General features: G+C 39.7%; 1 protein-coding gene across 2 annotated transcripts in view; it reads left to right on the top strand.

Annotated features, from left to right (window-relative positions):
- Positions 1–13,638, top strand: part of Esr1 (estrogen receptor 1) — a 259,201-nt gene that overhangs the window by 36,107 nt on the left and 209,456 nt on the right. For both annotated transcript variants that reach the window (XM_052750952.1, XM_052750953.1), the window contains exon 3: positions 4,143–4,330. In XM_052750952.1, coding sequence (XP_052606912.1) covers positions 4,143–4,330 — 188 coding nt within the window. The remainder of the gene's footprint in view (positions 1–4,142; positions 4,331–13,638) is intronic.

Genomic DNA, 13,638 nt, shown 5'->3' with positions numbered 1-13,638 from the left:
TCCATCCTCCAAGGGCACCTGTACACACATGGACTGCACATAGACATGTGAAGCTAAAATACATCTTAAAAAATACATTCTTTGAAATTCTCAAATAATAAAAATCTCTGTATTATTGAGGGCAAACTTCATACCAGGTACTGTGCTGGGTTTTTGCCTTTGCACATTCAATTCTCTTATGTCATCTTTATTTGTCTGAACACATCTTGGATGTCTTGGATCAACACAATGTTAGCCCTTTTCAGGATCAGATGAGAAATGCAAACTTACTTGTAGCCGGAGGTTTCTCTGGTCCTGCTCAGCCCTGCAGTCAGGATGAATCTCTCCCACCTACATCCTTCAGCTGCTTGGTCCCAAGTAAGCACACAGAGGCTTATATTACTTACAAACTGTATGGCCTTTGGGTCAGGCTTCTTGCTAGCTAGCTCTTATAACTTAACTCAACCTATTTCCTGCAATAGGCCAAAACAGCTTTATTTATTATCCAGTGGGAGCCACACATATTCACAGCATACAGAAAGACATCTCACAGTACTTTTCCTTTCCTGTCTAATCAAAAAGGAAAGTTTTAACTTTAACATAGTAAAATTATATATAAAAACAGTTAGCAAGCAAGACTTATGGTTATATTATCTAGTCTATTTGTATTTGGCAAATTAAAGAAAGTATTCTATCATCTATCCTGTTTTTGTGAGTCTAAAGTTTCATATCTAATTTACCTTTTATCACGACTAAGAAAAACTATAATTATAACTATCTAGTTTTCAACTCCATCAAAGACCACAGAAGGATATAATATTACCTGAGTAAAAGGGAAGTACATTGAAAACACCTTTTATAATTCTAGAAATGACAGAGACATCTGGCTACCTGGACAGTCATCCAAAGTTTCTCTGTAACGTTGGGGCATCTATCTTCAGCCTACAGGCCTAGAGTCTCTGGCATAGCTTTCAGTGAAGCAGGAAATTTTAAAGATTGTTCTACCTATTCTGGAAAAGTTCATCAGTTGCTTCTCTCAGTGTGCTATAGAATGTCTGGCAGTCTCCTCTGTGAAGCAGGAACCTGAAGGACCATCTCACCTTATAAAGTTCCATGGTCATCTTCTTATGGGTACTGCATGTACAGTTTATACAACATTTTGTTTGTCAATCAGTCCAGGCAAGAGCAGTTGCTTGCCCAAATGGCTAACTTTTGCTGTAAAGAAAGCAACCTCCATAATGAGTTTCTTCAATGACTGTCATCTTCTCTGAAGTAGATTGGTGCTGCCAGGAGCAGACATGTCTCAATGTCCAGAAAAGTCTAATTCTTAAAACATTTTAAATGCCATATTCTGTTGGTCTTTGAAGTGTTTGAAGATAACCTACCTAATTGAAATATATCTATGTATGCATAGAAATCTTAACTAACATGACTGTAAGTTTGATTATCATAGATGACTAATTATCATCTGTATTTCTTAATTATGCATTACAATTTTAAATGAGTTGCATAAACATAATACCTTAAACAATATTAGCAATATATATATATATATATATATAGTATAACAAAATTAACTTTAAATTTGTATCAGTAAACCAAAATTCATAGCAATGTAAACATTTCAAACAAGTTGTTTCTCTTTAAAAGTAGATTCAATAATCTATTCTTTTATCTTATCATATCTATACCCCTTTTCTTCTTTAGAAAGAGATTGCATTTATAATCAACCTGCTTTAAATAAAAATAAACATTTATAAACAATATTTTGTGAACTTGGTTGTAGCTTCCCAAACTACTTCCTGCTGATAGAGGGCACTGGCAATCTTATGGGGATCCTAGGAAAATTAAGAATTATAGTTAAATCTTGGCTGTAGTAGTCTGTGAGGCTGTATTGTCTTAGCCAGTTGTTTTAAAACTGTTTTGGATATTGGATCATCTGGGATATGGCTGTCATCAAAGACCCCCAAAGGGGGGGTTTGGTTGACCAAACCATATTAGCCTGGAAGCAATCCACAGGTTCTCATCTTCTGTAGAAACAAAAGTAGAACCTCTTTTCCTAAGCAACATATCCTTAGACATAAATTTTGAAGTCAAGATACCTTTAAAATATACATATTGGTTTAACTTGGTAGCCTTCACAGTCAAATGTCTTCCTACAGTTAGCTCATTAACAGTCAAAAAAATTAAAGAAAACACAATATATACAATCTAGAGTCTCTGTGTAATTACCATCTCTACCTGGCTTAACTTTCATATTATTTTTATTGTCTTTTTAAAGACTTTATTTTTTAAAACTATCTATTTCTTTATATAACTGTCTATATTTTTTCATCTCTCTTTTAAGCCTATGGACGTTTTTATACACATTGTAAACTGTTTAGAGTTTTATTACATCTGACTCTGTCTTATTGTGAATCTGTAATCATTTTTGGACCATGGATTTAAACTGCAGTGTTGCTAGGACTGAAGCGCAGCCCTGGCTGCTGACTCCACCTCCCTCAGATTCCCAACATGGCAGCTCTGGGAGCCATGTTCACCACTGACTCTGGTCTATGCCTCCATCAAGCAGAGTGTAACCCAGAAACCTCTTTTTTTTTGTCTGTACTAGCAAAAGCTAAATCCACCATGCAGTGCGTTTCGTGGCTTGGAGACACCTCTTTGTACTGTGGTGGGAATCCGCCATGAGGCATAGCTCATGGCAGCCAGTGGCCAGCTCCATCTTACAGGCAGCTGTTGGGAGACAAGTCTCTGCACTGCTACTGGCACGAGACTGTGAGACTAGGAAGCCTAGTGTGGCTCCATTTCTGTGCATTCAGAATCTTTAAGCTTTCTTAGGTCTATGTGGATCAATGCCCGATGGTGTGTCACTAATGTAGCCAGATGTTTCTCTGGTCTGGCCCAGCCCCATGGTTGGGATGAATCTCTCCCAACTGTGTTGTGCAGCCCCTTAGTCCCAAGTAAACACACAGAAGCTTATATTACTTACAAACTGTACTTACTCTTCTTGATTTCATGTATTCATTCTCTGCTAGGGATTGTTCCCTTCAGTCTGCATGAGGCCTTTGCCAGTCTCTTTCATTCCAAAGACTCTTAGTCTTAGATTTGCTAACTACACTCTTATTTTCTCTATCCCAATCTTTATATAAGTTCACACACACACACACACACACACACACACACACACACACACACACACAACCAAAACAAACCAACAACAACAAAAAAACCCAGCCTTCCTTCCTCCTCACCTCCACACTCCATCCACTCCTCCACTATGGGGTTTTGGTAGGGGAGGGTACCTCTACCCTCCCCTTGAAAGTCCTTTGCTCAAGCCCAAATTGACTTTAGGAGTTCTCTTGTTGGATTTCTCTGTCCTATTTGACAGTATTGAAAACAAACTCATTTTGTGAAGTGTTCTTAAAGCTTTTTTTCTCCCCCATTTTCTTGGTTTCTCCAGAGTTCAGCTTTCTTACTGTGCATTTTCAGCTTCATTCTTGGGCTTTGATCATTCCATGAAAGCTTTAAAGGTTGGGGTAACCATCTGTGTTCCTCAGCTCTTCACATTCCACGTGTCTGAATATTGAAACATTACATCTTCAAATTGTAGTGTCAAGTTGTAAAAATGGTCACTCGGGGTTACCTGATTACAGACAACAGAAACAGAAGATTTTGAATTGTTATTGTTTTCTGTGTGTGGTCTCCACAGGTCATGATTTCATCTGAGTTCCAAATCCTCCAGCTGCTTTAGGCTTTGTCTCCATTTCCTAAAGACCCTTTGTTGGTCTAGAATGGGAATGAGATTGGTCTCTCTTGGTTCTGAATTAATTGTGAATCTATGAGAAAATGAAATTTGCTAGAAACCTGCTAACTCCATTTTGTTGCCTTATGGATAATCTATTCTGGGGTATGCAATCCATTTCTTAAACAAGTTTGTAAATAAACATTTTTTTCAAGGTTAATATAATAGGCAAACACCTTTTGTTGCATGAGTCCGCGAGAGATAATGAAAGATCAGCGTATATTATGAATCATTATTTCAAAATGTCAGAATAAAGTGGGTCTGCTACAATCCCCAGGTCTCTTACTCTTTAGAAGAAAATATAAGGCATGCTTCTCAAATGCTAATGGATTCACTGTATTTTCTCCCATCCCACGCCCAGGTCCAATTCTGATAATCGACGCCAGAATGGCCGAGAGAGACTGTCCAGCAGTGAGAAAGGAAGCATGGCCATGGAGTCTGCCAAGGAGACTCGCTACTGTGCAGTGTGCAATGACTACGCCTCTGGCTACCATTATGGGGTCTGGTCCTGCGAAGGCTGCAAGGCTTTCTTCAAGAGAAGTATTCAAGGTAATAGTATGTTGTCCAAAAATTACTCTATTTATAACTCTAAAAGCAGAAGAGAACAAGAAAGGGAGACAAGGTCTTTGTACAAAGCTATTTGTAGAAAACATGAATATCTAGTAAGTTCCTCTGTTATCCTTGGAAGAAACCTGGAGAAGAGATAGACTCCCAGGAGGAGTGAACATGCCAGGGAAGCTGTGACTGAGAATTTCTGCTTTTTCCTGGCAAGATGCAGACAGCTCTGAGGAATTCCACCTTAAGAATTAGTAGCTGGGTCTCTAGTGTACAGAGAACTGTCTTTGGCTTGATTTGGGGATTGCAGGTGTACATCCTTATTCTGTCAGCAACTAGGCTTCTATGATGTGGTGTGGTATTCTCTGCACATAATCATCTCTCTACCTTGTCCAGGTAAATATTCTGTTCTGATCTTTGCTCCAGACCAATTCTGATTCAAATTGTTCTTTTTCTGTCTTACATCTTCCTTGACTCAATGGATGACATGACCTTTTTGTTAACATGAGCAGACTCAATGTCTGATGACTTATAAGAGGGACATACCCATTGGTACCATATAGTTATTAAGAACCAATGTACTGTTTCATTCCTGCCTGCCTCAATCCCTTCTTGTATATAGTTTACCAAGTGCAGCTTTTCTGACACACCATCAGCTATATGCTATTATTTCAGAAATGTCAGCACTGTTACATTATACAGAATACCAGTGGAAAATGTTAGTCATTTTGACTACCTAAGGTATATGTGCTAAGGCCATCTTGACAGGGGCAGAGGCCTGTTGGTACTCTGGGCTTACCGAATTCAGGTTTTGTTTTAGCTGTGGGGTATTTTTTTTTCTTCTTACTTGTTACCCTCAGAGCTTAGTGAACCTTGGTATAGAAATACAAAGACTACATCTGCGATACCTTCTACAGAAATGCAGACTTAAGGAACTCGTTGAAAATCAGAACCTACTAGATTAATAGACACTGACCCAAGATGAGAGTCTCAGGAACTTTCTGCTGTGGCTCTTCACTGCTCTGATTCAGGGTAACGACCGGGTGATGGTACACACTATTTATCTTTCTTCCACAGCTGGAAGAACATTTTTTAAAAGCCATTCATATCTTAATAGAGTAGCCTGTGAGGTCAATGTGGTCCATTTTAAAAGCATTTTCCCTGACACTTATTGCTTTCAACATCTTTTAGAATTCTGCTGCAAGACTTGGACTCTTTTGTCTGTGTTCCTGCAAAAATTAATGATATTCTCTATAGCAACTCTCTCTATATATCTCTGTGTTTGAATGTATCGCATATAGACTATTAATTTTATTAGCTGATACCATTTTAATTCAGAAAAGTAAAATTTAAATTTGGCTTTAGGTTAGTGTAAACCTTATAAGCCTTTTGACAAACATCTTAATTTGTGGTTTTGCTTTTTACTTGATTTCATAAAATGTAAATTATCATTTTTTCACCAATAATATGCACAAAAAATATCAATGAAGAAACTTTAGGCTTTTAAAAACAAGTATTTGGACTCTAGGGAAATTGCTCAATGAATAAAACACTTGTCACACAAGTGAAGGTTGGAGTTTGAATCCCCAAAACCTATGTATGCATTCTAGCCAAGTGTATGCAGCCTCTGCGTGTAATTCCAGCCTGTGGGAGGCAGAGATAGGTGATACCTGGGACAAGCTGGATGGACAGACCAGTTAGAATTGGCAAACTCTGGTTTCAATGGAAGACCTTGCCTCAATAAACAAATAAAGTGGAAATTGATTGATGAAGACAGTTGACATCAACTTTAGACCTCCACACATATACCCCCCAAGAACACACATACACACATGAAAAAGATATGATTAGTGGATATCCTCAGCTGTGCAGTTGGAGCAGTCATTTAGTGAGAGTGAGTTTTTTCATCAGCAAACACTATTTAGGGCAGTGGTCATAAAGATTTTTATTTAAAGGGTCAAAATAGCTGCCATTTTAGCCTTTGCAGGCCATGCTGTCTTTGCTGCAGTCACTCAGTTCTAGTACCATAAGGAGAAAAGTGAGAATAAGCAGGAGTAGCTACATGGGATGATATGCAAATAAGTGGGAGTAGCCATGGCAGATAATATGCAAATATGTGGGCGTGGCTACAAACCCAAATAACTATAAATATAGGTAATGGACCAGATCTGGCCCGTGGGCTATAGTATTGGGATCCATGATTTAATTTTTATTTGCATTCATATACCCCAAGTGTCATTATTTATGAAAGGAGGTTCTTAAGAAGGTGGATTATTCCTATTTTTTTTTTTATAGGAACTTAGTCTGTATTTTTCTAGATGTTCTGAGGAGAAGTTCAAAGATGTGTAAGACACATGTAACAGTCTTGGAAAAATTTAGAATCCATTTGGGAAACTAGAGACAACTTACTTTCACGGTACAGTCAGAGAGTGGGTGTGTACGGATAGAGCGCTACCTGGACAAAGATGGCGGACACAAGAGAGTGCCATTGGAGAAACTATTGCCGGCTGTAGATTTCAAGTTGTTGAGACTGAAAGAAACAACAGCTATATTGTTTTCACATGGTTTCCATTATATTTTTACACCGGCAGGAGCATGCTAAATGAAATGCCACCAAACTTAGCACTGATTTTAAGCATTAAGGCAGCAGAGCAGAAAACAATGTATAAAAAGAAACATTAGACTTACAAAAACAGTGAAGAAAAATGAGCTTACATATGAACATTTTATTAGTATGGCATTATCTCAAGTTCAAATATATTATAAGAATTGCACTCACTTTTCAATAGTCAAAATAGGTACCTCCTATTTGATATAACAGATTAAATAAGATTTCAGCACAATTGTAGCCATAGAAGAGAATTTTTTACCTGGTTTCAGAAACTTCTTATACATTATGGTGTGGTCATGTAAAAGGTTTCTGAAGCAGGATAACTGTTGAGTCCAGAGTCCTGAAAGAAGCCTAGAAATAAGGCTGAGTATTAGACAGAGCATGGGGCCTAATAATGACTAAAGTCACTGTATTTATTAAGGTTATGTATTTATTGAATTCTCATTCTACACAAAGCAAAGTATGTAGACTTGAAGATATGAAAGCAGGGAAAGAACTGGTCCCTCTTTGCATTAAGCTTATAAAGTTAGAAATGAATAAAAAATAGCAATTAAATTACAGTATGACAAATGCTGAGGTAGAGGTGGAAGCCAAGTCTCATAGGAATCTAAACTTCACTCAGTCCCACAGAATGGTGAATTAGACTCTCTGAGAGTTTTTATTGATTCAAAGTAAGTCTGAAGAAAAGCATCAAGAGAGCGAAGTGGAGGGAGGCAGGAAGGAGTGTTTGTTTAGTCATCTGGGCAAACATATGATTGAGATCCAGAAAGACTACAGACATCTTGAGAATAACACTTCACAATGTTGGTTCACCATCATTGTAAATAATGATGTTCCTGGCCTGTGCATTTAATCTGAGACTGTGTCAAGGGGCAGTGGTTGATTTCTTTTCCATCTTGATAGTGTTTCCATATGCTTCATCTGTTCCCAACTATACAAAAGAATAGACCGGGCAGGTGCAGTGGGTTTCCAGTCATGTTTGCTTATCTGAGCCTTGATAACTTGGAACTACAAGTTTTCCTGAACTACTGTGGCTGTTTATAAATCACAGTGACCCTCAAACACATTTAAGGACAGTGAAGGGTCTGACTCGTGGGTGGAATGTCCTGAAGATGCTGAGACTCTGCTTGTTCTCCTTGTTACTTAAAAAGAGAGCTAGGAAGGAGTATCTGTCAGATTATTCTCTCTTTCTAAGTGTTTTGATTGAAGAGGCAAAGTGTTTGTCTTGAAAGTATATGTATTTTCATCCCTTGCTTAGTGCAGACTTGATTACTTGAGTTGTGGCCTCAGTTGAGTGTATGTCTTTTTAAAAAAGCAAAATATAGGATCCCATTTAAGTTAGAGATCTGAACTTGAAAATTTTGTTAATTTATTAATCCTTGCAGGCTTAGAATTGTTTCATTACACAGACACTGTGGACTGAGTTACCCAATCAGGTTATAGCTACAGCTATCAAGTTTTACCTTGGGTTTTATTGCAAGGAGAAAGCATTCTATAAACCCACTACGCCTCGTTCATTGTAATTCCAGAAGGCAACAGGGCACAGTGGAGACCAAGCCTATCTTCATACCATTAAACTATGCAATCACTTCACACTCTAACGGTTGTGTGGAGAAGTTGCTCAATATTGAATCAGACACACATAATGAAGGCATGTGCGAGCTCACAAGGTAGCTGGGACAAGGGGGGAAATGCTTTGAAGATATCTGGTTAAGGTTTAATGCAGTGGGTGCTTTGAATCCAAGGAGGACACCCTAGAGAGAGATACCTGGGCTTTCAAAAGCTTGACCGTGAAACCATCCAGCACCCTGGATAGCTCCTGCAGCTGCTGTGGTGGGAAAACATTTACTTTTCTTAAGATCTTTAGGTTTGTCCAGAGTCCATGGGCTCCCACTAGCTTGGGTCAGCTGTCTCTGTGATTTTTCCCATCATGATCTTGTCTCCCCTTGCTTTATAGTCCCTTCTCCCTCTCTTCAACTGAACTCCAGGAGCTTGGCCAAGTGCTTGGCTGTGGGTCTCTGCATCTGCTTCCATCAGTTGCTGGATGTAGTAGGTTCTATGATGACATTTAGGGTAGTCACCGATCTGAGTTCAGGGGAAGGCTAGTTCAAGCACCCTCTCCACCGTTTCTATGAGTCTTAGCTGGGGTCACCCGTGTGGGCTTACAGCTAGGGAGCCAGCAAGGAACCGCACTAAGCCCCTTGAACGAGGGTGACAGATGTGTGGCTTGATCTGTTTGTGAGTGCCCTGGCAATCAGACCAGGATTCATCCCAAGTATGTGAACTTTTTTTTTTTGAGCCCATTCCCTATTGTGCCATGCTTTACTCAGCTTTGATGCAGTGGGGAGGAGCTTGGGCCTGCCCCAACTTGGTATATCAGCCTATGTTGAATACCCAAGGGAGGCCTTACTACCTATGAGGAGTGGGTGGAGGTAGGATGGGGGGAGGTGAAGGGGAAATGGGAAGGGGAGGGAGGGGAAACAGTGGGTGGTATGTAAAATGAAAAAAAAAAACTTTAAATAAAGAAGTAAATCTTAAAAAAGAAAGATCTTCAGGTTTGGGGTTGGAGAGATGGCTCAGTGGTTAAAAGCATTCATTGACTGCTCTTCCAGAGGACCCCAGTTCTATTCCCAGCACCCACCTGGCAGCTCACAACCGTCTATAACTCCAATTCCAGAGGATCTGACACCCTCAGACAGACAGGCAGGCAAAACACCAATGCACATGAAATAAAAATAAATCATTTAAGAACCTCAGACTCACTTAGAGGGCTCTGTGTACCTGCATAGATCTATTTCTTCAATCTTGGGGCTCACCACTGTCCACTCAAGAGGGGCTGTGTTCCCATTATTTTTCTCTCTCTAGGCTGTTGTGTGCACCCATGGTAGGGTTAGGATTTGAGAAGCACCTATTTATTTACAGGATTATTTTATTTCTAAGATCTTTTTAGAGATATATCTGAAATCCTGTCAACACATAGGAAATATTAAACCTTTTGTTCTTCACACATGACTCTCTATACTCTGGCCCCCATATAACAGCAAGGAAGATCTTTTCCATTGTTAGCTAAATCATAGGATTTTGAGCTTAAAACTCCCAATGTCCTTAGATGAAAACTTCCTTTATCAGGGCTGAAGAGATGGCTCAGTGATCGGAAGTGCTTACTGCTCTTCCACAAGATCTAATTTGGCTCCCAGAACCCACACCAGGCAGCTCACAATTATCTGTAACTCCCCCTTCAGGGGATCTAACAGCGTCTTCTGGCCTCTGTGGATAGCTGCATTCATGTTTTACACACACACACACACACACACACACACACACACACACACACACACACACACACAGATAAAAATAAGCCTTAAAAATCCTTTATATAATTTAAATACCCCTACATATTTCAACTCTGGCTGACTTCTCCCTATTCACTGTCACTCAGCTGCTTTGGTCTTCTTTTCTCTTTCCTCAATATGACGAACTAGTCCCCCTTCAGGACCTGCGTGGATGTAGTTTTCTCACTGTCCCCATTTGGATTACCCAGGCACTTTCCGGGCCAGCTCTCTTCTTTGCATATGTGTGTATATGTATGTGGTGTGCATGAATGTATGTGTGTTTGTGTGTGTGTCGAGGCTCCAGGTAGACGTCAGAATTCTTCCTCGATCTTACCTCATATTGTTTTTCGAGGGAGGGTCTTGCTGAACCTGGACGTCTCTGTTTTGGCTAGTCTGGCTAGCCATATTCTACTGTGCAGGCATATAGACTGGCTGTTCCAATTGGGTTAGCTTGGCAAGGCAGGTATTAATGAAAGTGGTTCATTTGATGGATTTGGAAAGAAACCAAAGATTTTTTTATAAGCAATAAAAATTTTGGAACAAGGAATGGAGAAGTGGTTCAGGGATGAAGAACATTTTATGTTCTTGCAGAAGACTCAGGTTCAGTTCCCAGTACCCATATGGTGACTCACAACTCTCTGTCACTCTTGGTCTAGGGGACATTAAGCCCTTTTCTGTCCTCTGCAGGCACCGTGAACAAATGGGGTGAACATACATGCAGGAAAAACATCCACTCACATAAAATAAATAAAAATAAACAAATCTTTAAAAAACATTTTAGAACAGAATTCTCGATGAGTGAAATAGTATAAACCAAGAAATTGAGAGAGCCAGCTTGGAAGAATTTAGGGCTCAGCTTATTGTCTTTGGTCCCCTTTCCATTTTTAGCTCTGTAAGTGGGCCCTGTGTAGTCCTGGTCTCTGCTTCTGTCTTTCCTTCCTTCATTCTTCTCCCCAGTTTCCCAGGACTTTAGTTCATATCTGATATGGATTGAATTATGTCCCCACAAAAGAGATGCTGATGCCCTAACCTCTCATTCACCAGAACGAGACACAGCTGGAAAGTAAGGTTGTGGCGAGCATATTTTATAAAATGGAATTATTCTGGAGCCCTGGGGCTTTTAATTTATTATGCCTGGTATCCTTGTAAGAAGAGGGGGATTTGGAGACAGCCAAGTATGTCAGTGGAAAGAGAGATTGGAGTGATATATCTACAAGCAAAGAATGAAAGAGATCATCAGCCAGCTCCAGAAGGTAGGCAGAGACATGCAGAGCAAGCTGGACTCTGCTGACACCTTTATTTCAGAATTTTGTCTTGTAGCTCCATGAGACAATACATTTAGGTATTTTAATGGCACTCACTTGTGGTACTTTGTTATGGCAGACATAGAAAAACTAATTCTATATTTAAAGCCTAGTATTTCATGATTAGGCAAATATCTCCTAAGTCTGACCCCTGCCTTATTCTGACCATTCATTCCTGGGTGATTCCTCATGCTACTAGCAGCTCCCCGGCTATAAGACAGGTCTATTCCTTCATTATTGTCTCAGACTTCAAAGTTTGGAGTTCCAGCCAGTGTTCTGCTTTGCAACCCTCATCTCTAATGTTTCCCAGCAGAACTCTTGGATAGTTCTATTGAGTCTATTGTTTAAACACATACCCACCCAATTCCCTTTATTCCGACTTGGCTCCTTCACCCAAGATAATCACAGCATGTCAGTCTCTTTCTCTCCTCCTACACCATTTGTTTGGTTTGCTTTTCATTTCTATGAACCATTCTGCACACTGCCTGTCTATTAATCCTCTCAAAGAAAGTCACTCATCTTGTCAATCCTTTGTACAAAATCCCTTAATGAGTTTCATGGCCCACAGAATAATCCTTAGACAACAGTTTGAGGATTTACCTATGGACGTCTTGTTCTAGTTTTCCTTCCTAGGTGTCCTGGAGTCTCTATTTGTGCTTATATGCGGCTGACATGACACAAGCTGGGTTGTCAATCTGTTTACATTAGAATTCCTATCCAGACTTAACCTGTCAAAATTCTTAAAGTCATTAAGCATGGCTGTCATAAAAAAATCTCACATGCTGGTACAGAAGTTCTTTGTCCCTTGGCACCTCCACAAGGTACTGTTTCAATGGACTGCATACATTTGCATACATGTGTTCTTCCCATTCTGACCTCAGAGGTTGGGACCAAATCAAGACATTGTATTGCAGGAGTCACTCAATGAATGGATGAAAGCACAAACGGAAAGTTAAGATCCACTTGTGTTGCTTTGGGTGACACACACTTTTACCAGTAAGGTGTCCCTCTGACACAATACTCTCTGATGTGGTTTCAACTGTCAGAAGCATGCACAGGAGATGAGAGATGGGGGAGAATGGAAGGACACGGAAGCATCAAGATGAGCAGGCTGACATTCAACTTACTTAGGTGTTCAAAGATATGGGGTGTTTATAAAATGGGAAAAAGGGAATAGAATGGAGAGAGTATATTATATTAAAACAAGGAAATATATATTAAAATGAGTAATTATAAATTTTATAATAGTGAAAAGAATAAGTAGTGTCAAAGGGAAATGAATGAACAGGGGAATCAGACCAATGAACGGAGAGGTAAAGGAAGTTCAATTCTAGACATGCTGTGTTAGGGATAGATGGTAGCTTGATATACCACCGAATAGAACTGACGCTCTGCTCTAGTCCAGGGCTGGGGATTGGAGTAATTTCCTCAATTAATTTTAAAGGGACTCGATGAAAAGAGTGACTTCATTGTGAAGGTAGCACATTTTTGAATGATGGAAAAGTAACTGTCAGCTGGCTTCTATTACTTAGAAACCACCAAGATTATGAACTTAGAGAGAGGAAGGCTTATTTTGGCTTAGAGTTTCAGTGTGGGGTCAGCTGAAAGGCAGCATATCATGGTGGGAACCTACATGGAGGAGGAGGCCCATTCGACTCACGACTGGAACAGAGAGAAAAAGAACAAGCTTGTATCCCATATCCCCCCTCAAAGACATGCCCTAAGTGACTGGAAGAGTTCCTACCAGCCTCTATTTCTTGAGTTCCCTGACACATCTCAATAGTGCCATGGGCTTGAGGCCAAACCTTTTACATGTGTGTCCTTGGGACACATTTCCCAAATCATAGCTGAAACTCAAAAATCTTCCTTTTGGTCCTCAGAAAAACACATTCAACGAGATTTCTGGATCTTACCAAAAGCTTGTGAAAAAAAAAAAGACCTTCATTACCAAAAGTATGTTCACAAGAGCCTGCTGGACAACAGGACCAAGGGATGCACTTTAGGATTTTACAGTTAAAAAAAAAAAAGAATATGCTGGTACTGACACATTAAACT

This window comes from Peromyscus californicus, unplaced genomic scaffold (genome assembly GCF_007827085.1).
Source record: "Peromyscus californicus insignis strain IS unplaced genomic scaffold, ASM782708v3 Scaffold_22__1_contigs__length_63687245, whole genome shotgun sequence".
Lineage (NCBI taxonomy): Eukaryota > Metazoa > Chordata > Mammalia > Rodentia > Cricetidae > Peromyscus > Peromyscus californicus.
Note: the sequence above shows the minus strand (reverse complement) of the source record. Positions and strands in the feature narration are given on the sequence as shown.